General features: G+C 48.9%; 1 protein-coding gene across 1 annotated transcript in view; it reads left to right on the top strand.

Annotated features, from left to right (window-relative positions):
• The window catches only part of ADAMTS16 (ADAM metallopeptidase with thrombospondin type 1 motif 16), a 145,937-nt gene that overhangs the window by 37,006 nt on the left and 85,658 nt on the right, over positions 1-23,273 (top strand). Inside the window, exons 3-8 of the mRNA XM_039217681.1 lie at positions 5,204-5,462; positions 8,534-8,733; positions 10,043-10,126; positions 12,264-12,423; positions 13,752-13,857; positions 21,835-21,972. Coding sequence (XP_039073612.1) covers positions 5,204-5,462; positions 8,534-8,733; positions 10,043-10,126; positions 12,264-12,423; positions 13,752-13,857; positions 21,835-21,972 — 947 coding nt within the window. The remainder of the gene's footprint in view (positions 1-5,203; positions 5,463-8,533; positions 8,734-10,042; positions 10,127-12,263; positions 12,424-13,751; positions 13,858-21,834; positions 21,973-23,273) is intronic.

Below are 23,273 nucleotides of genomic sequence, written 5' to 3'. Positions count from 1 at the left end.
GGCCAGCCAGTAGGAAACATGTGAAACTGCACCTTGTTGTGATTTTCATCTTCTTGCTAAAATTGGAAGTAGGATCAAGCTCTCTTTTCTATAACCCTCTCCCTACCTGTGAATTTCCTTTTCTTCTTTTTTGTCTTCTTTCATTTATTTTCTATTCTTTTTTTAAAGTTGTATTACTTCTTCATTTTTGGTTTTTATAGCTTGTTTTTAAGGATCATAGTTCTTGTCACACGCATTCAAGAATTCCCACTAAATGGGGCGCCTGCGTGACTCAGCTGTTGATCATCGGCCTCTTGATTTTGGCTCAGGTCATGGTCTCATGGTCTCGGAATTGGGCCTGTGTCAAGCTCCAGTCTGAGCATGGGGTCTGTTTGGGATCCTCTCTCTTTCTCTCTCTCTCTCTCTCTCTTTCTCCCTCTGCCCTTCTACCCTGCTCGCATGGTCTCTCTCTCTCTTGAAATAAATAGATAAACATTAAAAAATTACTGCCAGCTTGTCATTTGACTTGATGGTATTTTTCACCACACCCAAACATTGTATTTACCCATATTTATCAATCCATTTCTTCACGGCTTCCTGATTTTGTTTCCTGTTTGAAAGTGTCTACACCAAAATTACAAATATATATTTCATTTAATCTTTTTTACTTTTCATCATTCTCTACTGCACCTGACCATTATTTTGGTGAACAGAAGAAAGAAGAAATCTAGGTTTCTTTTTTCCAAAGAGCTGACAGTTTTCCCAAGATAGTTTATCGAAAGATTCCTTTTCTCCCCCCTCTCTGAAAAACCTGCCCTAATGTCAAGTATAATTTCTTATTATTGTGGATATGTGTTCTGTTTAACGTATTTGTCTGTAGAAATCCAACAAGTTTCAGTTGTGGATAAAACTGACTCTCACATAGGTGCTTGGGGGCTCAGTAGGTTAAGTGTCCGACTTCAGCTCAGGTCATGATCTCAGGGTTCATGGGTTCGAGCCCCGAGTCGGGCTCTGTGCTGACAGCTCAGAGCCTGGATCCTCCTTCGGATTCTGTCTCCATCTCTCTCTGCCCTTCTCCCACTTGTGCTCTCTCTCTCTCTCTCTCTCTCAAAAATAAACAAACATTAAAAAAATTAAAAAAAAAAAACGACTCTCACACAATCTGACGTTGGAGCTTCAGCGTTTCCTTTGCATACATTGCTGAGCAAGAAACAGCATTTTCTGACCACCAGCAAAGCACATGCTCTTTCCTTCCCTGTAAGTGCAGCATGAGCATTAGATGAATTTCCCAATGTAAAATGATTTACAGAGCCGGCTGGGGGAGATGCAGGCCCCTGGAGAGCCCGTCTGCAGAGCTCGGAGCCCACTGGCCCTTTCCTGAAAGCAGACTAATAACCCACCCAGCCGACATCCCGGTGCTCACTGTGGGCAGGTGCGCACGAGACGTTTGGTGACTTTCCAAACAAATATTCTTGATTCGATAAAAACCAACTTTAATAAGAAAACATTAATCCCCCATGATTCATCTAACCTTTTCAGGAAGCTTGCAAGCTAATGATGAAGCAAGAAAAAGGTTACTTTCTCTGTATTTTTCAGTGTCTGTGTATTCTGAGGGAAATCAAAATGGCGGTCCGATCAGTTCTCATATTCTCTGTACTTCGTGAAATTGGGGTTGACGCCCTTGCTAATGAGTATTAGGAAGTCCTCCCGCTGCAGCAGGTCACTCTTGCCTGAGGATCTGGTGCTCTCAGACTCAGGCACCCACAGCGGTGTCTCGAACTTGGGGGGGTGAGTGGGGGGGGAGCAGGAGTGGTTTTTGAGCCTGAAACAGCTGTCAGAGGACACAGTGTTTAGATGTGGAAGCCGGAAGAATAAAAAGGAAGACAGGAGGCCAGAGCAGATTTGTGTTTGGGGATGGTGGAGTTGGGGTGCACAAGCACTGGGGTGTCGGGGAGGGGAGGTGTCCTCGTGCTGTACAGTGAAAATCCTCCAGAGAACCCCTGAGTAATCAGAAAAGGATCAGCGAGCAGCAGAGGTGAAGTGTGATATTTTACATTCTTTGCTTCATTAACTCAGCCCATCTTTTTTGCATCTTTTCTGCGGGCCGTGTGTTTAGAAGACATAAATTGATGACTGTTCCAAACCCTTGACGGGCAGCTAGCCTGATCCCCATTTCCTAGAGAACAGCACAGCACAGAGAGGCTGAGTAGACCATCGGAAGGCACACAGGTCGTATTATTGCCGTGGATGGTGAATGCCAGGGCGTGGGGCTCAGGTGGCCGCTCCCCGAGTCCACTGGGACCCCAGGGAGGCAGCCCCGGGGACACCTCCACATTCCCCAGGCGCTGATGGTCTCTGAGGCGTGATGAGAAAGACAAGGAGCTGTTTACACGTCAGAGAAGGTTTCCTTAAGGTGTAAGATGAAATCTCTTTTTTTCTGGGCTTAGTACTTGAACCGCTCACCTTGCAGAGTGTGGACACAGGATGTCTGCAGGGTTAATTTAACTGCACACACCGTGAACGCCCCCTGCCTGAGCCTTTCTGTAGTTCTGCCTTTGTCTGTTCTTGATAAAATGGTGACCTTCAGCAGGTGGCCTTGTAGAGGATTCTGAGATTCCCAGGTCAGTCCCACAGAGCCCTGCGGGAGAGGCGCCTCCCCTGCTGAGATGCAAGACAAAAATTCCAGGTATTTTACCTTTCCACTGCCAGGTGGTACTTGGGCCCCAGGGGGCTACCCCCCATGGTGCTGATGGCTTCCTTGATAATTCACCCAGTTTACCCTCTTCCCCACGAGCAGGGACGCCCGGGCCAATGCTTATTCTCTGAATGTCCAATAAGCTGGTCTCCCCTTTCTTTTTGTTCTCCCACCCCCGACCCTAGAGTTCTGTTCGTCCCTTTACCCAAGATCTAAGAAGTGCTCCCTGCCCCCCACCCCAGCCTGTCATCCCACAGCCTGCAGACGTTAGGACTCACAGGACAGCCCAGCCCAACATGAAAGTGACACACGGCAACCACCTCAATGAGAATCAGACTCAGCCTCCAAATCAGAGACACACGTAGAACGGGGATGCACGCATCAACCTCTGAGTACTTAATCAGTGTCTGACTCGGTGTGGGAAATCATCAAAGTGACTTGGGAAAAGCCGGCACAATTGTAAGACTGGTAGTTTAGCACCAGAGAGCTCTAAGTGACAGCTGGACATTTCTGCGGAGACAACTCATCACATTCTCAAATTAGGGCAACATCAGATAACGTTTATAAGGGGTGTAAAAAGTCGTCCGTAACCCCGTAATCCAGCAGTGCCACTGACATTATTTATGTAATACGCGCAGTGCAGAAAGATACGAAGATGCAAGGAGGGCCCCTCCTGCAGGCTTCTCCCCGAAGACAGCTGCCCACAGCCACCCACGATGGCTCTGGCTTCTTCCAGAGAGGGTCTCTACGTGCAGCCCCCCTTTTAAAATGGACACAGTTGGGATCTGTGTTCACACCATCTATTAAGCACGTTATAAATTCAATCTGTTTTGGAAACCCTTGTAGTATAAGTGCAGGTTCCAAGCATATTCCAATTTTGTTCGAATCCCTACTGTATTTCCCAGCCAGGTTGCCTTGGAAATGGAAGCGAACCACTGTACCTCTATGTCCTCACCCTTGAGAAGGGAGTGGTGTGATGCCCACATCACAGAATTGCAGTCAGTGAGGTGAAGAAAGCATTATGGGGGCACCTGGGTGGCTCAGTCCTGTAAGTGTTGGACGCTTGATTTCAGTTCAGGTCATGATCTCAAGGTTCATGGGATTGAGCCCCATGTTGGGCTCTGCACTGACAGCGTGAAGCCAGCTTGGGATTCTCTCCATCCTTTTCTCTCTGCCTCTCCCCCTGCTTTCTCTCTCTCTCAAAATAAATAAATAAATTTAAAAAAATTAAATAATGCATTATACAGAAAATGTTATCCATAGCCTCAGGAACTCAAGAAAAAATGTTTTTGTTTTAAATTTTAATGTTTTATTTATTTATGAGAGCAAGAGAGACCGCATGAGCAGGGGAGGGTCAGAGAGAGAGGGAGACACAGAATCTGCAGCAGCTCCAGGCTCTGAGCTGTCAGCACAGAGCCTGATGCGGGGTTCAAACCCACAAACCGTGAGATCATGACCTGAGCCAAAGTCAGATGCTTAACCGACTGAGCCACCCAGGCGACCCAATAAAATGTTTTATTATGACTATCATCAGCACATAATTATCTGATCTTTTTTCTCTTCAAATATACAAATATTCTTTAAAAACATTACCCTGAATTAATTGGTAGGCATTTTAACGATTTATCTTTATTATTGTCTGTTTTGTCTGTACATTTGTGCTCTTACCCACAATGCTGCACTGTACAGTCATATATACTGATCGTGTTGGGGAGCTGCCTACGTGAAGCCCTGGGGAAGCATTCCAGAAGGATCGCTCCTTAGACCCGATGGCACGTGCTCAGAGCTGGTGGACCTGGCGGGAAACCATGGCAGCCACCTCCCGGCTCTGCCCCCGTGTGCGCTTTTCCGGAGCACCACGTTGCCGTGGATTCTCCAACACTTGTTACTAGCGGGTCTTAAAAGTATTTGTCCCTCTAAGAGGCAAAAGGCGGTCCCTCCATTTTGCCTCCTTGACAATGCTTTTAGTGTTTTCTTAAAGCTACTTTTGCTCTCCAGATATTTTTAGTGTTTTTATGAGTTAGATTGTTCCTGTTTCCACAATGCCTTGCTTAGAAAGGCCCTCCCGCTACCCTAGGTAAATTGTCTTCTGTTTTCCTCTGCATGAAATTTAAGTTACACACTCGTACATCAAGTGCCACATCATATTCAAGTTTGGAAGGAGTTTTGTAAATGACCATTAGGATTGCAGTTTGGTCTTCTTGCGTGGCACCCCTGCACCGCACTAACACGTGAGTTTGTGTGGTGTGCGTGAGCCCTCTCCTCCATTATCTGGGTTAAATGAACCCCCGTTCATGCACGGGGAGCCCCCTGTGTCCCTGGCCGCACGTCCTGGAGCACCTCCACCCACATCTTCGTAGGACAACGCCAGTGGGAAGAGCTCGGTGAGGAGTCTTTTCCGTCCTCGGCCTCGGCCACGGGGGCGGAGCAGGTGCCAGAGAACAAATAAGGGAGAAGTGATGCTGGGCGTGTGGCCGTCCTCCGGTCAGGAGGTGTAACTGTCCTTTCTCTCTTCCTCTCTGTTTCCAGTCGGGCATGATCAGAACACAAGAAGCCGATTACTTCCTGAAGCCGCTCCCTTCCCAGCCGGCGGGGACCCTCAGGGACGCCGCCGGGGCTGGGCCCCCCTCCCACATACTGTACAAGAGGTCCGTGGACCAGCGGGCTCCGGGGGCTCCCCAGGCGGTCCTGACCCCGCGGGATCGGGAGCTGGGGACTCCGCACCTTCAAGGCGGCTCGACCCTCCGGCACCCACAAAAGCAGCATTTTTGTGGCAGACGCAAGAAATGTATGTAAGGGCGATTCTCTTGGTGCATTTAACCTTTTGAACATTTGTGCACGCTGACGAGGTGTTTGCATTTTCTTCCGAGTGTCCGCCCGCGATGTGGAACTACTGGGCGACATGTCCTCACTGAACTTACGTGTTGATTCTGTCGTTTGGTGTGCAAACGTCTCTCGTGATGGATGGACAGATAGCGGTAGGTTTTTCTTGTTCCAAAGAGCTGTTTCCCGAGCAGATGAGATGACGTACTGCCCAGAGACGCAGAGCCCACTGGAAGTCATCAAAAGGACTCCGGCACGTCCGCTCAGTAATTCTATAGTTTTGAGGTCTAGATTTGTGAAAACCCACATAGTTTTCCGTGAGGTAATTTATCTCCATGCGTATTTCTATACTTTACTCCACCACATCAAAAGGACAGGCTACGCATGGCATAATTTAGCTACCATTTATCACCAGCACTTTGTGGAATCCTTTGTTGTGTGGTGAGCGCTGAGGAGGTGATGTGATATTTGCATTTTATGTGGGAGCCTCTTAAAGCTCAGTGTTTTCTGGAATCGCCTTCACTTCCCCCAGCTTCCCCTCCAGCACCACTTTGTTGTTAAACTTTCCCCCGCTGGGGCTCCTCGAAGCCCGTCTTCTCCCAGCCCATCTTCCCCTGCCGGTCTCGTCAGCTGCTGGACCCGGCACCCCAAGATAGAGAGGGTCACGCTGCAGGTGGAGTGGAGTGCATGGCCCCTAATCACTTGGTACTTACAGCGGAACAGCAAGTACCATTAGCCTGTCAGCACCTGTGTGTCATCTGAACTCATTATCCTGTAAATAAAAGCCTTATACTGTGTTCAAGCAAGAAACTCCAGTCTAATCCGACTGAGTGAGTGGGCTCAGTCTGCCGGAAGAGAAGGGCTGGGGACAGAGAGAGGTTAACAGGAGTCTGAGAAAGTCGGGGAGACCGAGGCTCAGTGGGTGTCAGAACAGGATGGACGTTCGGGCATCAGCTGCGGCAGCTGCATGGACAGGGAGAGGCAGAGGGGAAGGTGGCAGCGGGTGGGACCTGGCAGGGGCGGGGCCCAGAGGCAGGGCTCAGGTGTGGACGAGGTCAGAGCCAGAATTCTGTCCAGGACAGATTCCGTGTCGGGGACGGACGGCCAAGCGCCTGGATCCTGGCAGGAGTGTCTTCCCCTCTTCGGCGGGCCGCACCAGGGTTCCAAGCCGATGTAGTAGTGGGCCCTGAGAAACTCCAGCGGTGTGGACCTGCTGAAATGAAGGGGGTGATCAGTGCCATGCAGGCCAATAACAGCTAGGGCACAGCCCAGCACGCAGGCCGTGAAGTCACCCTGTTGGCCGTGTGTGTGTGTGTGTGTGTGTGTGTGTGTGTGCGTGTGGGTGCCCTCCCGCACACGTGCACCTTCGTGCTGCCTGGGCAGGCTCTTCAGAATCTCAAGAGTGGGGGTTGATTGGTGCAAGGCAGTTATTTGGGAAAAGAAAAACTGAGAAGTTTTTTATTTGAAAAATGGGGGGTAGAGTAGCTCTTGTTTTCATCATAAAACTAGAGAAGAAAGTGTCACCAAATGCCTCTTAGAAGACATTAGTGACCTATGTGGTGCCGTTTGGTGGTCAGACGTTTCTGTCCCTTCCCTGCTGGGCACGTGGTAGCTCTGTGAGTGCTTGGGGCCCGTGTGGCGGTCACCGGGGGCACAGGCTGCTTCCGAGCTGAAGCATTTAGTTCTCGGGGCCTCCGCTGTCTGTGCCTGGATCTTCCCGTGTTGCTTATGGGGCTTTGGGTGTCCCTGGAGAAGTCCCAGCCTTCTGGCTCGGGAGGGGGTCATATTTAACGAAGATTCTTCCCATTAGAGTCTCTGGTTCCAAAAATGGGAATCTTTTGGTGTGCGCTTAGGCACCTATGGGAAATGGCGATCAAGGGCAGATTGATTTGCTTAAAATCAATAATGAGGATGAACCACGTGCTCTGGGACCATGCTGCCAGATTGGACACCCATTTCTGACCCTTCCTAGGGAGGGGCTGGGAGCAGGTTACCACCCCACCCCGCCCCGTGCCTCGATGGCCCATCCCTACCCAGAGCTGGCGTAGAGAGAGCTCAGAGGGTGCAGTCAGGCGTCTCTAATGGCATCAATGTCAGTGGCGTGCGATCGGTGCTTTAATAGCTTTGCCAGAGTCATTGTTATCTTCCAGAGGGTTCATTTAGGTTTTAAAGTATTTTAGCAAAGGGAGAATATGCGCTAGATTTGGGTACCACTAAAAAAATTGGCATCTTCTGGCAACGGGGTCCACGAAGAGAGTTGGCATAGCTTTGAATTAGTGCCACCTACGTTTGTGGGTTCTTTGAAGTCTGTTTTCACATGAAACAATTCTAACCACATTTTCTGAAGATCCACACAGCTGACTCATTTTTAGCATAGTGTTAACTCACTGATTATAAATGCCAAAACTATTTTTAAATGGCTCCAAGAGAACAGAGAGTATTTTGTTTCGTAATTAAATGAGGTAAATATTTATGCTACTTTCTAGGAAACTGGGCTCTGCAATGGAGTAGATCTGTGTCACGAAGTCTGTAAGCCCATTTGAAACATGACAGATAAACCAGCGATGCGTCCAGACATGGGAATGGACTTTAAAAAAAGAATCAGGCCATTAAAATTCTTCAAGTACGAAACCGATGCAAGATAGCGCTGGGTTGTAACCATTAGTTCCCCTTGTTGTCGGTAAATCTCCTACAGACGCTGTTTGACAGATCTTTATGCCAATGGTCTTTGAACGTTGTGCTCCTGGAGACTAGCTCGTGAACACCAAGGTGCCCTCTTTTTGTGTTAAGTCAGAACAGAATTATAGACAGTAGAGATGGCGATGGTTTCCATCACACCTAGGTTGTATGAACCTTATTTAAATTTAAAGATTCACGCTAATACGGGTTTTGCATCACAGTGTTGTAAGGGTGATGTGGCTCCTGTCTCGAGCTTTCATTGTGAGACTCTGGTGTCTGCATAACAGTGTCTGTTCCACCGCTGGTTTTGGGTGACGCCTTCTGCTTTCATTTGTTCCCGGAACGTTCCCTCCGCAGACATGCCCCAGCCTCCCGAGGAAGACCTTTTCATCTTGCCTGATGAGTATGCGTCTTGCTCAAGGCACAAGCGTTCTCTTCTCAAGTCCCATAGGAACGAGGAGCTGAATGTGGAGACGCTGGTGGTGGTGGACAGGAAGATGATACGGGCCCACGGCCACGAAAACATCACCACCTACGTGCTGACGATACTCAACATGGTAGGAAGGTCCTTCTTGTTGAACCTGTGGGTGATCCCATCTAATGGGATTGGGTCTATGCCTCAGACACAAGAGATACGTTTTATCTGTGATGACCCCTTCACTCTTCACAGGCTCCCATCAAAGAGCCATCAGAACTCCAGAGAACAGTCTGGCCTTCTCTGTGAGCGGGGGGCATGGTTTGAGGGGGTCAAGGTCTTCATTTACCAGAAATCTGTAAGAGGATCCTGAGACAGCTCAGTGCATAAGCCTGCCCATCAGGACTGTGTGTGGTTTTAGATGCCTGTATAGAAATGCCGGTCTCTGTAGGAACATTAATGCTTAAATATTGAATATACATCATTTCATCGAGAGCCACAAAAGCATCCAACCCTGTAGACTTGTCATCCCAGGTGAAATGTCCTGTGTCCCAGATTGACAGCTTGTTGTAATGATGAGGAGCCATGAGAGGCATCTGAGCCCCATTTGGGTGACTAAGTGACACCTAGTTCACAGAAGACAAGATCTTGGGTCGCCCGAGTGTGTTATGAACATTAGTTGGGATGGCAGTATTTAGAAAACACACTTTCTGTTCCACCTCAGCACGCGGGGATTCCTCCTAGCGTCACTACTGGTCACATGGTTTCTCATCCCCCGGGGCGGGGCGCACCTGCCACTGCCTCCAGGGACTGAGGACCTCAGGGCTCTGGTTTGTGCCAAAGTTGCTTCCGTTTTGTCAAGCTGTTCCAGTAATTGCGCCTCGGCGCCGAACCGGCTCGAGGGGCCTTTGCTCATCACCATGAACGTCGGTCACAGTCACTGACGTCTGCTGTCGTCATATCCCTTGCTGGCACCTTTCTTTGGTCATCTCCTTTCCACACGTAGGCCTTCTCTTTCTTGGGTCTTCTGGGTCTCTTCCTATGCATTTCTCTTGGGAGCTCCTCTGGAGTCCCGTCCCCCCCCGCCCTGTCCCCGGAGAACGTGGGGACCACATGCCCCGGCAGTGATCACTAAAACATTCCATTATGTGCAGATGAGACGAGACCTTTTATCCCCTTGGAGCCTTACAGTACATTCACTGCTGTTCCCTAAGAGGAGTTCTCACCTCCCCAAGCTTCAGCACTTACTCCCAGGCACCAACAATGAGGACTCAACGATTGGTCTGCCTGGCCATTAGGTGTTTCTGTGCCTGTCTGTCTAGCACTATGAGAAGTCAGCATTGACTTTGACTGTGTCACAAAGCCACGGGGACTAGCCTTCACCAGCAGGACCCTGGGGACTGGGGAAACGTCACGTGTGGGGACTGAGCGGGATTGCCTGTCTTTTTCAGGTGTCTGCTTTGTTCAAAGATGGAACGATAGGAGGAAACATCAACATTGCAATTGTAGGTCTGATTCTTCTAGAAGAAGACCAGGTATTCTGTCTTTGAAACAGACATTTCGTTTTTCTTAATGTGATCATTCTGTGGATTCCCAAATTTCCTTTCCTTTCCTTTGGGAACAAAAAGTGTTGAATGTTTTGTGTCTCATGCAATGATTTTCTTACCAATTCATTTCGTGATGATTTGAATTTTGTGTGTGTGTGTGTGCATGAGTGCAGAGGTGGTAAGGACTATTTTTAGTAGTCTTATGAGAAAGTAGAACAGCAGAGCTGCCTTAAATATACTGGTGGGAGAGACACAGGGGAGACAGAGTGGAAAATGTGTCTTAAGCCGCCTCCCCACCGTGAGCATTTAGGGTTCCAGATGGGACAGCGCCCTTCTGCTCTTTGCTGGGACACCAGAACCGCCGTCTAGCCCAGCAGTGAAATCACACTCTTGGGCATCGTTGTTCTATGCTGTCACCTCCTAACTCCTAAGACTGACTGCACCCACCCCCACTGCTTTGGGTCACAGGGTTGTATTTTCATGGAGATTCTGGAATGTCAAGTGCATTTCTCTCATTGCATATGGACACTGAATTATGCCGGACCCTGGTCACAGTGGGCGAAAAGCTCTCCTTTGCCTCCATTCCAGAGTCCCTGTGTAAACGCACGGCATGCACTTCAGTCCACAGGGAGGTTGTACGTGAACCTTCGGTGGCATAGCTGGTGGCGATGTCTTAGCCTCCAAGACCCTTCTTTCTGCTTTGCTTCCTGCTGATCACAGACTCCTCATAGGACAAGAGAGCTGGCACCTTGCTGATATCTTAGCCGGGCCTCCTGGTAGCCATAGTTTTCTTGTTTATAAAACAAAGACTTTTCTTTAGACGAAACCTAAGGTCGTTCATCAGATCTAAGATGTCTCCAGACTGTAAGCCTCTGGGGTATTGCTGTTTTTTTGGGCGGGGGCGGGGGGCTTGCGTGGGCAAGACTGTTTCTAGTTGGAATGGTCAGGAAGACACGACTGCTTTGTCTTTGTGTGAGTGAGTGTCTGGGGAGGGGGGTGCTGAACTGGTGGGGCGTCTCAGGTGACAGGTTAATTATTCCTTGTATTAAATCGTTTTCACCTTGGAATTCATCCAAGCTGCAAAGACTAAGCGAGGTTATCTTTTGATCGTACACCTGTGTTAACTCTGATTAATGCTGTGTTCCTGGAAATCACCAGCTGAGGAATGTGAGGCATGCCCAGTGTTGGTGCACACATGGCATTCAGCTTAGGTGGACTTGACTCTCAGGAAAGACAGAATAAGCGATGAAACAGAAAACCTATTCAGTGACTGATAGACACAGATTTTAACCCAATATCTAGTCATGAATGCTTCTCCCAAGTTGTCCTGGAGCCGAGCTGGTTAAGCTGACTTTCTCTGGCCGAGCCACAGGACGGCATAGCAATAAAGAGTTCACACAACTCATTGCAGCCTTTTCTGGTGGTTCCTGACCCCACCCCCTGCCCTGATTTCTGAATCGCACAAGTGTTCAGGTGGCCTTCAGTCCAATATTTCACTGTTGCTCTGTTAGAACGTGGTGTGTATGCCTAAGGGGGGGTGTGTCCTGCGTAGTTTCTTTCTAGTTCCAGTCTGTTTTCTCAAAACAGACCTTTACCGATTGACTGGACCCTTCTCATAAGCATGCTGCTTTGGTAGGAAAGTGACTTAATTTAACACTTTAGTAATAAATGGTTAAGAGTTATCAATTGGAAATCCCACTTGCCCTACTTGGTTGTGAAATCAGCTGTCTGGGTATTTTTCTGCATGTGCAGAAATGATTCTATTGCCTTAGATAATTTTACAATGTGTCTTATAAAGACTTTGATGCAAACATTCATGCACAGAAATAGTCTTTCTTGGGGCATCGAAAATGCATTCAGGGTCAACTCAGTACACCCTAGCTGTGTCGTGCAGAACTACAGCAGGGAACAGAAGCGTCTATCCGAATCCATGCAGGTTTTGTTCAAGTCACCTTCCTTTGTATGTCATTCCATGAAATGGATAGATGAGCTTGTAGACCCTTCTGATTCCTCTGTGTATTTGAAATCTGAGCTACTGATGGGCCGCTGTGATGGCAAAGGGTGACAGCGGCATTGTAAGGCGTTTTCTCTCTCTCATCCCGGGGTCTTGGTCTGTCTCTTGCAGCCGGGGCTTGTGATAAGCCACCACGCCGACCACACCTTAAATAGCTTCTGCCAGTGGCAGTCTGGCTTGATGGGCAAAGATGGGACGCGCCATGACCACGCCATCTTGCTGACTGGCCTGGACATATGTTCCTGGAAGAACGAGCCCTGTGACACCCTGGGTAAGACCCTCCCGCGGAGTTTGGAGGAGCATGCATGTGCCATACTGAGCACGAGGGGGGGAGAGTAGATGTGCTGCCCTGTGTGTACTCGGGCCAAGCGTCAAAGTGTGCATTTATTCACAAAAAGTGATTACTTCCTAAGGAAAAGTACCTCCTAGATTCAAGAGCTCCTGTCTCTTCTGATCTAAGAAACTGGTTCTCTCTTCTCATTTTGTGAGAACAGAGACAGTAGATTCAGGGATGTCCTATTATGTGGGAGGAGTGGAACATTCTTGAATGTAGAGATGTCATGGCAACGTTATAGGCGCCATTTTTGCTGTATAAATATCGCAATTCCTGCAACTTTTTTTTACACGTATATGAGGCAGCACTTTGTTGTTTTTCCAAGGAATGAAAAGCATACTGTGCTCCCCCCAGGACTGCCCTGGACGTTCTCTCTCATTCCTCATTTCTTCCCGGGACCGTATTGAACTAGAACTAAGTGGAACAGAGGTTCATCGTGACTGTTTGTCCCTGGAAAGGCCTGCCTTTCGAGAACCAGGATTCCCCCACCCCCGACCCCCTGCCTGATGAGCTGGCCCGCTGTGCCTACACCACGTGTACAGATAGCGGGGCCTACACGGAACATCTGCCTTCCTTCCGGGGAGTCGCAGTTTGGGTCCAGGCCAGGCAGGGGTGCTATGTGATCAGCTCCGGAGAAGACCCCTGGGCCCTGAGTCTCTGATGAGACAGCCCCATGTTTCTGGGGGGAATTAGGCACGTCCTCCATGGATTCGCTGGGAGAAGGCTCTGGAAACTGGTGCCTGGTTTCCACCAGACCTCTCCCTGTGCACCTGTTCCCCTGGCTGATTTTGCTCTCATCCTCTGCTCTCCGTGTGAAACTATCCCTGTGAGTGTGACAAAGCCTGAGTCCTATGAATCTTCCTAGTGAATCCGTGAACCAGGCTGGTCTAGGGGACTTTCTGGTGCCCCACACTGTACAGCACCTTTTTATTCGGGCTTTCTACAACACAGATGTTTACAGAGAAAGCTAGAGATTCTCCTTCACCTTCACTGACTCCCCTTTTCTCCTTGGCCCCCATTATTATAACCTGTGATGTGAACACCACTTAGAGCTGTGAATTGTTTTCCATGCGGAGAGGAGACCCCTTTCGCTCGTGTTGCAAAGAACCCCTTATGCGCTTGTCCAAGAGTTTCCCAGATTTCACCTCACGAAGGTGCGAACCACACTTCTCTAAAGGACAGACGATGCACACACATACGATACACCCTCTCTACTGTATCGCAGCAACACTGTTGTACATTCTTTTGATGTCTGTGTCCCGCAGGATTTGCACCCATCAGTGGAATGTGCAGTAAATACCGCAGCTGTACTATTAATGAAGATACAGGTCTTGGACTGGCCTTCACCATTGCCCACGAGTCTGGACACAAGTAAGTGCGCCCACGTGGGAGGGTGGACCCGAGGCCACTTTCCCTAGTGGACCATTGCCACAGAAATACCTACCCTGAGGCCAGGCCTGTAGGGGCCTCACGTATCTCCAGTGAGAATATCACCGATAGGTAGGACGTGCTGTCACTTAGGTGCTTGTTATATTTCTATTTTGGCACCCAGCATGCACAGGTGAAAGCCGTGGAAATTCCCACAATCATGCTGTCCTGTCGCTGCTCTTCTTTTACATCTCATACGTGTGTGCACGACTGCACACACTTGTATCAGCCTCCGCCCCCCCGCCTGCTCTGAACTTCGGTCCTGCGCATGGATCTCCTTCCCCAGTCCCGTTCCTATCAAGGGCGACAGTGACAAGGCCACCTTTTATCAACTAGTCACCCTGGAGTTTTGCGTTCTTACATCTCTTTCACGACTTGTAGAGGTGTTGTTTGTTCAGCGCGCCAAGCAGAGTGTGGGCAGTGCGGGTTGGACCAGGGGTGGGGCCTGGTACGAGCTGGACTGATGCCCGCACTCCTGTATGCCCAGCGCCGTGGGTTTTGAAATGAGGCGGCGTCCGGAGTGAGTGGTGAGCCTGGGGCTTGGACAGATGGACGTTGGCCCTGGACAGTGGCCTCGGCAACAGCTGCCGTCTTTCTACATGAACATTTTACCTTTGTTCCTGTGCAATGAAACCTTTCCATCAGTTACTTGCAGAAGCTGTCATTCTGAACTAAGGTTTCTTGGGCTAGTGATTCTGTGGTCTGCCTGAGGTCGAGGCATCCCCGTCGGGGTTTTGTTCCTTTGCTGAGGCCCACGTGCTGCACCTGCTAACCTGCGCGAGTGCCCACGGCGGGCGCACAGGAGGCGTCCTGCTGCGCTGTGGCTCTCCTTGAACTTTCTCCCGGAGAATGCACAACCAGGAATTGTGGTGTTTTTGTTTCTTTATGTTCACCTGAGTTTACTTGCAAATGACAAAATCTGCAAAAGGCAGCGTTTGTGATTCAGTTTTCGTAAAACTGACCCCTCCATCCCATTAGAAGTGGACTGAGGCCGTGCTCTCCTGAACCTGTCCACAGCGTCTGTGTGTGTGTGTGTGTGTGTGTGTGTGTGCGCGCGCGCGCGTGCTCGCGAATGCGTGCACCTGTCTTTAGTGGACTCCCATGGAGACCGTGCACACTCAGCCGTGTGAACTGATGACCTGAAAATGAAGCTTATATTCTGCTTCTGATCCCTTCATCATTATAGGTAATGATTGACTTTTTCAGTGCCTGGAAAATTGCCCCTATACTCGATGAAGCTCTCAGTTAAACTACAAGTGTGTTTTTAATAGACTGCTAGATTTAAAACTTCAAAAACTCTCATTATTTTAACTACATGAGGCTCTTGCTGTCCCCTGAACCATACCTGAATTTAATTAAACAACGTAAGAAATATTTAAGTCACCGGGGGCTGAGCAGCTCAGTATTAGATGAGGGGTTGAAGTGCATGCACTCCACTGCTCACAGCTGCAGGTGGTGGGTCTAACGGAAGGGAAACTGGATCTGTTTGAGACTAGTCTCCAGTGTCAGCACGGATCAGGGTCTCCTTTTATTTTTTGTTAGGAATCAATTAATATCGCCTTTCATCACTAGGACTGGGTCAAGATGGAAAAAGTATGGTTTTCCCCCAACGAGATAAAAGTGTTTTAATTGCAAGTGGGACTATGGATGGGAGAAGGGAGACGGGCCGTAGGTTTGGATGATAGGGAGTCCTGATCCTCATAGATTTGATCTCCAGAAAATTATCAGCCCCTTCTTGAGCCCTTGACATTTAGGGGACATCACGCAAGAGACAGGAAGCGGGAGCTCTGAACTTTTCATGGGGCCGGTGAAGTGGCTTCTGATCATGTTGAGGAAGTAGGAAATACACGTAGGAGGTGTGCAAAGGAAGTGCGTGTGCCTAATGGTAAAATGAGGGACAGTGGTAGTCATATGATAACAATCACGGCAGTAGTAATGGTAGCACCTGCTGTTTGTAACACTTTTTGTGAAATTTGCAGAGCGATTTCACACGCAGCTCTGACCGTGGAGACCACTGAGGACGTGCCTCTCTCCGCGTCGCCAGCTTGGCGGGTGGATGATGCTGAGTGTCCGGCAAAGGTGAATGAATGGAATGGACAGAATGATGCAGGGAGGTGCAAATAGACCCACGAAGAGTATTTCAGATGAGTCGTTGGCTGCAGTGACTACATCAAATGGGAAAGGGCACGGCAACGCTCAGTGATCCCACTCCATGGATTTTCATTAAATTGAAAATTTAATGCACACATTTTTTCAGTTCATTTCTTTATTAAGTATCACTCCTTGGTGAAGAATTATAGCTTCAGTGCGTGGGTCAAACATCATAACATAAAAAGCATGCCGGGCAGTGAGCTCCAACAGAGTCATTTTTTTTTAGTTCTGCAGCCTGAAGAATTAAAACGCAATTTTACATCTTTTAGGACTTTTTTGAATGTTTATTTATTTTTAAGAGAGGAGAGAGAGTGCAAGGAGGGGAAGAGCAGAGAGACAGGGAGACCCAGAATCTGAAGCAGGTTCCGGGCTCTGTGCTGACAGCTCAGACATGGTACTCAAAACCATAGACTGTGAGATCATAACCTGAGCCGAAGTTGGACGCTTAACCAACTGGGCCACCCAGACCCTCCCTCATGTTTTTTAGGACTTTATAAAACATTCCGTTTTTACTTCTTCGGTTTGTTTACATTCAGAGGACATTACTGAGGTTGGAGGAATGCTGCTGTCCACGCCTTTCAGCCAGATGGCCTAACCTTTAACTCCAAGAAAGATCTCAGTCATTGTCCAGTCCATTTTTTCTACTAAATTCGCTTATTTTCTTCTCAGAACATCTTCTGGATTATACTGAGGGATCTGATCTATACATAGAAATGGCTAAGAACCTGTGCTTGGATTTGTGTTGGAAAAGGCAGAGACAGACACAGGAACCAGAAGTGAGGATGTGTGCTTTCCTTTAGGATGTGGGATTGAGTCGGGATCATTCCTAAGCCAGTGGTGTAGAGTGAGTTTCCTGATCATGTTCAGTCACTTAACACAGGACATTGGTTGGTTAGATGCAGGTGTGGAGAACTGGCCCAGACACGCTGAGTGCCAAACTACATGGATTGGAGAATATGTCACCTGAGTGGCATGAATCCATTTGAAAAATCCCCACGTATAAAGGAAGTTATGCCATTTGATGAGTAGGACCCTGGGCCTGGGATTCCGGATCCCCGGGGATTCTCCCACTGCCTGGCAGTGACCAGCGTGCATTGCATGGCCTTCTCTTACCTAGGTTTCCACCTGCAAAACCGAGAGAGTCTGTGAGATCCTCAGCATGCGCATGTGGGTGTAGCTGAAGGTGTATCATTTGAGCTGAGCATTCCCATTCCCAGCACACGACACAGGCTTCCATGCTTAACTGGCATTATCATTTCAGACCATCAAGACATCCTCAAACATATTTGCTGTGCCTAAAAGTATTCATGAGGGGCGCCTGGAGGCTCAGTCGGTTAACCCTCCGACTCTTGGTTTTGGCTCAGGTCATGATCTCATGGTTTTGTGAGTTTGAGCCCTGCGTCTAGCTCTGTGCTGACAGCGCAGAGCCTGCCTGGGATTCTCTCTCTCTCTCTCTCTCTCACTCTCTCTCTCTCTCTGTCTGTCTGTCTCTCTCTCTCTCTCTGTCCCTCCCCCACTCATGCTGTCTCTTTCTCAAAACTAAATTGGAAAAAAGAAGTGTTCGTGAGCCATCATTCTGCCGCCAGTCTTCTCCTGCATGTATTGACTTTCAACAGGCACGACTTCCATTCTGCCAGCAGCACCTTGTGAGGACTCCATGAAAACACAAGTGATCCACTGTATCCAAGGGCCTTAACGGAAGGACAAAGACATGGCCTGCAAGGGTCGAGCCACATGGGCTGTAGGCATTGCAAGAGACCAAGTCGGGGAAGACTAGGGAAGTTGAAAGAACAGAATTGGCTTGCTGTCACATTCAGCTGAAGCAGGCTTGGCTGGTGAGGTTAGATGCCCTTGTGAGTATTTGATGGTGAGTTGTGGACATGCGCCATCATCAACCTGAGCCCCTACTGCTGGGTCGGGGAGGCCCCGATGATTTTGAGGGTTTGTAGAATATCAAGGCAACAGCTCTTTTAGGAACTCATCTGACCTGGTGACTGTCAGACCACCACCCCCTGCCCCGGGAGCCCAGGAAGGCCAGAGGGTTATTTCTTACCAATTTTATTTATTGTTCTTCCTGAGATTTTTCGTTTCTGTATCTAAAGAGCATTTGAAACCTATTGACCTTTGGCTGAACACACACACACACACACACACACACACACACACACACACACACACACATATGTATACCAGGAACATCTAGGTATTGACCAATTTTACCAAGACCACAGTCTGAATCAGAGAAGTGGATGGAAGTTGTGGGTTTTCCTTTGCGATATGTGTGGTGCCAGGTCTTCTGTGCAATTTAAGAGCCAGGTTTTATTACCCCCGTTATATAGGTGAGGAAACTGAGGCTTGGTGACTTAAGTAATTTGCTTGAAATCCAAACGCTTGTGAATGTCAGAGGCAAGACTCTGATGGAGGCCCCCACCTCCACAGCCCACAGTCTTCTGGTTGTGTGATGGGCCCTGGCCCCTGAGACCCACCTGGCGTCCTGTCCATGCCAACTCTTTCTGCTTTGGGTTGTGCATCTTGAAAAGTCCACATTGGAGCTCTAGACGCTGAGGTCCACCTCTGGCATACCACGGCATCAAAGGTGTGATCTAACCATCCAGATGACCGTGGCCTGTGTTTACTTCAAGGGTTTCTTGTTTCCTTAACTACTGCTGTTGAACAGTCTGAAATAATGGGTACTATCTCTAATAATACTTGGCCGTTCACCATCCTGGGTATATCGTTAGTAATATGTCCTTGCTGATGTAATTGAATCACTTCGAACATACCGTAGAGGACATTAAAAGCATCTCCCACCAGATATAATTCTCAAGTTCATTTTCATCTGAAATTAGGTTTACATCCGGGCATTTGAGTGGGTGTTTGGGCTGGAAGGTTGGTCTTAGGTTCTCCACTGAGGTTTCTTGAATAAACAACTATCAGCTAGTGAAGGCATTGGTCTGGGGCTGAGCATGGATAAGAAGAGTTGCTGTCCTTTAGAAACTTAAAAGCTAGTTGGTAAGAAAGAATATATTTATAGTTTTAACATATGGGGTGATAAAAACTTTGAATAAAATACTGTGGTTCACAGAAGCAAAAAAAAAAAAAAAAAAGTCTGGTATGTATAACTTAGTACTAAGTATATTTCTTGGTTGCCAAATACCAATCTTATCTTCAAAATGCGTTCTATTCATCCTTCCGTGACTTCATGAATGTTAATATCAGCTGCGATCACTATGTGGTACTTTCACGTTAAGGTGCTGGCATCCACCGCAGTACAAGATAGGGGCATTGTACTACTTGGAAAAACAACTCTCAAATAGTGGTGCTGAGATTTGGATGGGCATCAGGATTCTCTGTTGTGTCCGAATATACCCAGATACCAGTGCCTAACTCCCAACATACTAAAGCAAAACATTTACCAGGATGGGCTTTGCGGAGCCCATTCTCAGATATTCTGAGGGGTTTGAGAATCAATTCTAGAAAGAATCATTGAAAATACTTTAGATGGGGGTGCCTGGGTGGCTCATTCAGTTCAGCATCTGGATGACTTTGGCTCAGGTCATGATCTCGTGGTTGGTGAGTTTGAGCTCTGCATCGGGCTCTGTGCTGACAGCTCAGAGCCTGGAGCTGCTTCAGATTCTGTGTCTCCCTCTCTCTCTGACCCCCTCTTGTTCATGCTCTGTCTCTCTGTCTCTCAAAAATAAATAAATGTTTAAAATATTTAAAAAAAAGAAAAGAAAATACCTTAGATGAAAACGTTTGAGATGCACACGTTCCCAGACCCGGGATGTTGTGGCTTTTATTTCCTTAGAAATGTAGGCAGAGAGGAAGCAAATTTATCTGGGGTGCTCACTGGACCACAGCGTACTTGTCCTTCACATTCAGGTCAGGGGCCGGCCAGGGGAGAGCACTTCGATAGTCCGTTTTCATAACTCTCTCCCCGAGGCAGCCACCCATATGTGATTACAGTCTGAATCCTTTTCATGGCCATGACACATTTCCTCCGCTATATGGTTACCGTGGCCTTGATTGATTGCTTTTAATAGAACTTCAGAGGATGGGTGGAGGCCGAAATGACTCCATCTGCATCACCCTTGGTACTGAGCAGGAATTTTGCAGAAATTCAACAATGTTTGCACGCCAGATTTCCTTGGATACGCCCTTCAATCATGCTCGCGTTACGCTGCCGCGTGGGTCCCGCCTGGGCTCTAGGTCAGGAACGTCAGGTCCTAGCCGCGACCCCGAGACCGTGGGCATGGCTCTCTTCAGTCCTCAGTCTCGCTGCCACGATATTATACCTGCCTGCTGGGCTCTCCGTGACGTTTAAGTTAGAAAGTACAGACAACGGTGTTTAATACCCTGTTTGAAAAATAGTGAGTCTTACACATGTTAGTTGCTCTTTTTACTGTTACTCTTCAATCTCTCTAAGCAACCCAGTTAAGGGGGAGAAGGGTCTTTAGCCTCAGCCGCAAGTGCGGATTCCCTGGCCTGCTGTTGGCCGCTCTCCCCCAGGGCCCTGCAGTCTTCTAGTCCCTGCAGCCCCGCCTCCTCTCATCGTGGCATCCCTGGTGGCAGAATGTCCCCAGAGCCAGTAACCACCCCACCTTTCTTTGCTTTGCCCCCTTCTTTCCCCTCTGCTCTGTACCCCACTCATGCGGACCCCGTTATCTAAGAATCCATACAACGATTTGGTAGGTACCGGCCTTTAACATCCAATAGTGGCTTGATTCTCTAGAATATGTGTGCCCGAATGGGAAGCCTCAGGGGTCCCGGAGAGCTCCCAAGTCCCCCAGGATTTCTTCCCCAGGCAGTTAGTTGTGCTGTCCTACGGTAGGTGGGGGCGGTGATGCGAGACTCCCCTACAGGCCAAAGCTCTAGGCGGTTGAGAAGAAGCTGACTTGGTGCAGAGAGGTGGCATCAGTTAGTGAGACTCTTAGAGGCACAAGGCTAGAGTTTTCACAGGTGACAGTCAGGGGATACCAGCTGGCATTGTGGAATTGGCGCATCCGTAAAGGAGCCTAGTAAGTATTCCAAAAGCCAGTGTAGCTTGACACGTCCCCCTCTATGAAGCTAGCGCGGGAGCCCCTGAGTGGTCTGGTTTTTGTGCCAAGAGGAGCAGGGGTACATTCAAACAATTCCCACAGATAAAGGCAGCCAGCACCACCCCCTGGGGGGTTCCACGGAACGCTTCCTCCAAAGGGATGTGGGGAGTGCGGTCAAGTGCTGTCCAGTGGGGACAGCCCCCAGCAGTGGCCTGAGGGGGACCAGCCCTTGATGGGAGTAAGGGCGAAATGTCAGCACCACAAGGAGCTCCAGTCGGTGCTCAGTTCTCTAACCGTGGGAAGCAGCAAGCTCACCCGGGGAGCCTGCGTTTGTATTTCCCGCAAACATCTGGAAATTCTGAAAATCCCTGGTGAGCAGAAGAGAGTGTGGGGGGAAGAAAGCAGTGCAGGGCAGTATCAGCTTTACCAAGGTCAAGTGAGCTGCCCTCCACTCTCCCCTTGAAATGCTCCCTTATAATTATGACGTCTGCCCCCAGCTGACATCTCCATTTTGGTTCTGGCATGTACTTGTCAACGACTCACCGAGTGCCAGTTCTTCAGGAAAGGTCTGTGAGTACGTGCGTCTTCTCCACAGTCTGGCTGCCCAGGCGTTTCCTTTCTGCCCGACTGGCATGCAGACATGGAGGACTCCCCAGCATCGACATGCGTTTTCTAGAATGTTCTTCGACCCTGTTCTGCGTTTTGAAGGACCCGTTTCTCTCTCTCGTAGCTTTGGCATGGTCCACGATGGAGAAGGCAACATGTGCAAAAAGTCCGAGGGCAACATCATGTCCCCGACGCTGGCAGGACGCAACGGGGTCTTCTCCTGGTCACCGTGCAGTCGCCAGGACCTGCACAGATTTTTAAGGTATGAAAGCCCGGAGCTGGTCGTGTGTCTCTGAGTGCCCTTGGTGATCCCTGGCTGGTCAGCCTCGTTCCGTCCAAGCAGCCCCGGCTTGGCCATGACTCCCGAAGATGGTTCCCATTTGAAGGTGTCTGGAGACATCCATTTGGCCAAGAAGTTTGCCAAATAGTTCCTTAGAGCGCCAAGCGTCGCGGGCTTCATGCAACATCATTTGACCTTTAGACTCACAGTAAACCCAAGGTACTTACCAAACCAAAGTATTTGTCGCTAACACTTCCTTGTTTTTAACTTCTCACTTCTGTAATGAAACCCTTTGTGTTCATGAGCAGAAAGACCTGCCATGCACACAATTATAAAAGACACATAACTGTGTGTGTGTGTGTGTGCACGCGTGTGCATATGTGCACGCTTGCTTTTCTTTTTCCACAAAGTACATTTCTTATTAGGAGGGGAAACTTGAGTATACATGCCTTAGCCTGGCTCTAAAATCCTGTAATTTTAATGATTATTTTTGGAAAAGTTTACTGTAGCGCTAATTCATCTGGGGTCTAGAACACTGAGGAGGTAGGTTTGACCCCCTGAAAAAGAGCTAGGAAGTAGATTTTAAACTTTTTAGAGAAAGAAGGGACTTTAAGAAGCAGCCTTAGTCGGCTAATGAGGCTGATTCTCCCCCAGATCTCAAGACTTTGAGTCTGGAGTTTGGTTTCACCTGTGAACCGAGTGTACTTCTGACTCACGCGCTCCCATGCAGGTCAGCAAGCGTGCTGTGTGTGGTCACGCAGAGACCGGGTCCTTCCGTCCGGCGGCCCCCCCTTCCTATGGGGCCTGGTTGTCACTGCAGCCTGTGACCGGGGCGGGAGAGGGCCATGCTCCTGGCAGCGAGAGAGCAGTTGACAGCCTGGGTGGCAAGGGGCGGGGAAGGAACGTCGTCACCCCGTGTGCTCTGAAGGGAAAAGACATGAGGGTGACAGAGAGGCCATCTGGGCTCAGCAGCAGCCCCGGATCCTGCCCCAGGGCAAGTAATGTGGGGAACCAGAATTGGGAATGAGTCTAGGCATTTAGGCCCCTGGCCCTGGCCTCTCTCTATTGATCCCCGGAAGCCTGGATGCAAATAGCCAAGGAAAAGCAATTCTGTTGAAATCATAGTCTTTCTTAACAAAGTTATTTGGTTCAAATACTAAGAAGGTGAGGGAGAGTCTTTGTTTTGAAAGTAGCTCTTGGGGCATCTGAGTGGCTCAGTGGGTTGAGCGTCGGACTCTTGATCTTGGCTCGGGTCATGATCCCACGGTTCGTGAGTTCGAGCC

Source organism: Hyaena hyaena, unplaced genomic scaffold (assembly GCF_003009895.1).
Source record: "Hyaena hyaena isolate Hyena2069 unplaced genomic scaffold, ASM300989v1 scaffold_705, whole genome shotgun sequence".
Classification (NCBI taxonomy): domain Eukaryota; kingdom Metazoa; phylum Chordata; class Mammalia; order Carnivora; family Hyaenidae; genus Hyaena; species Hyaena hyaena.
The sequence above is the reverse complement of the archived record's forward strand: the minus strand, read 5'-3'. Positions and strand labels throughout refer to the sequence as shown.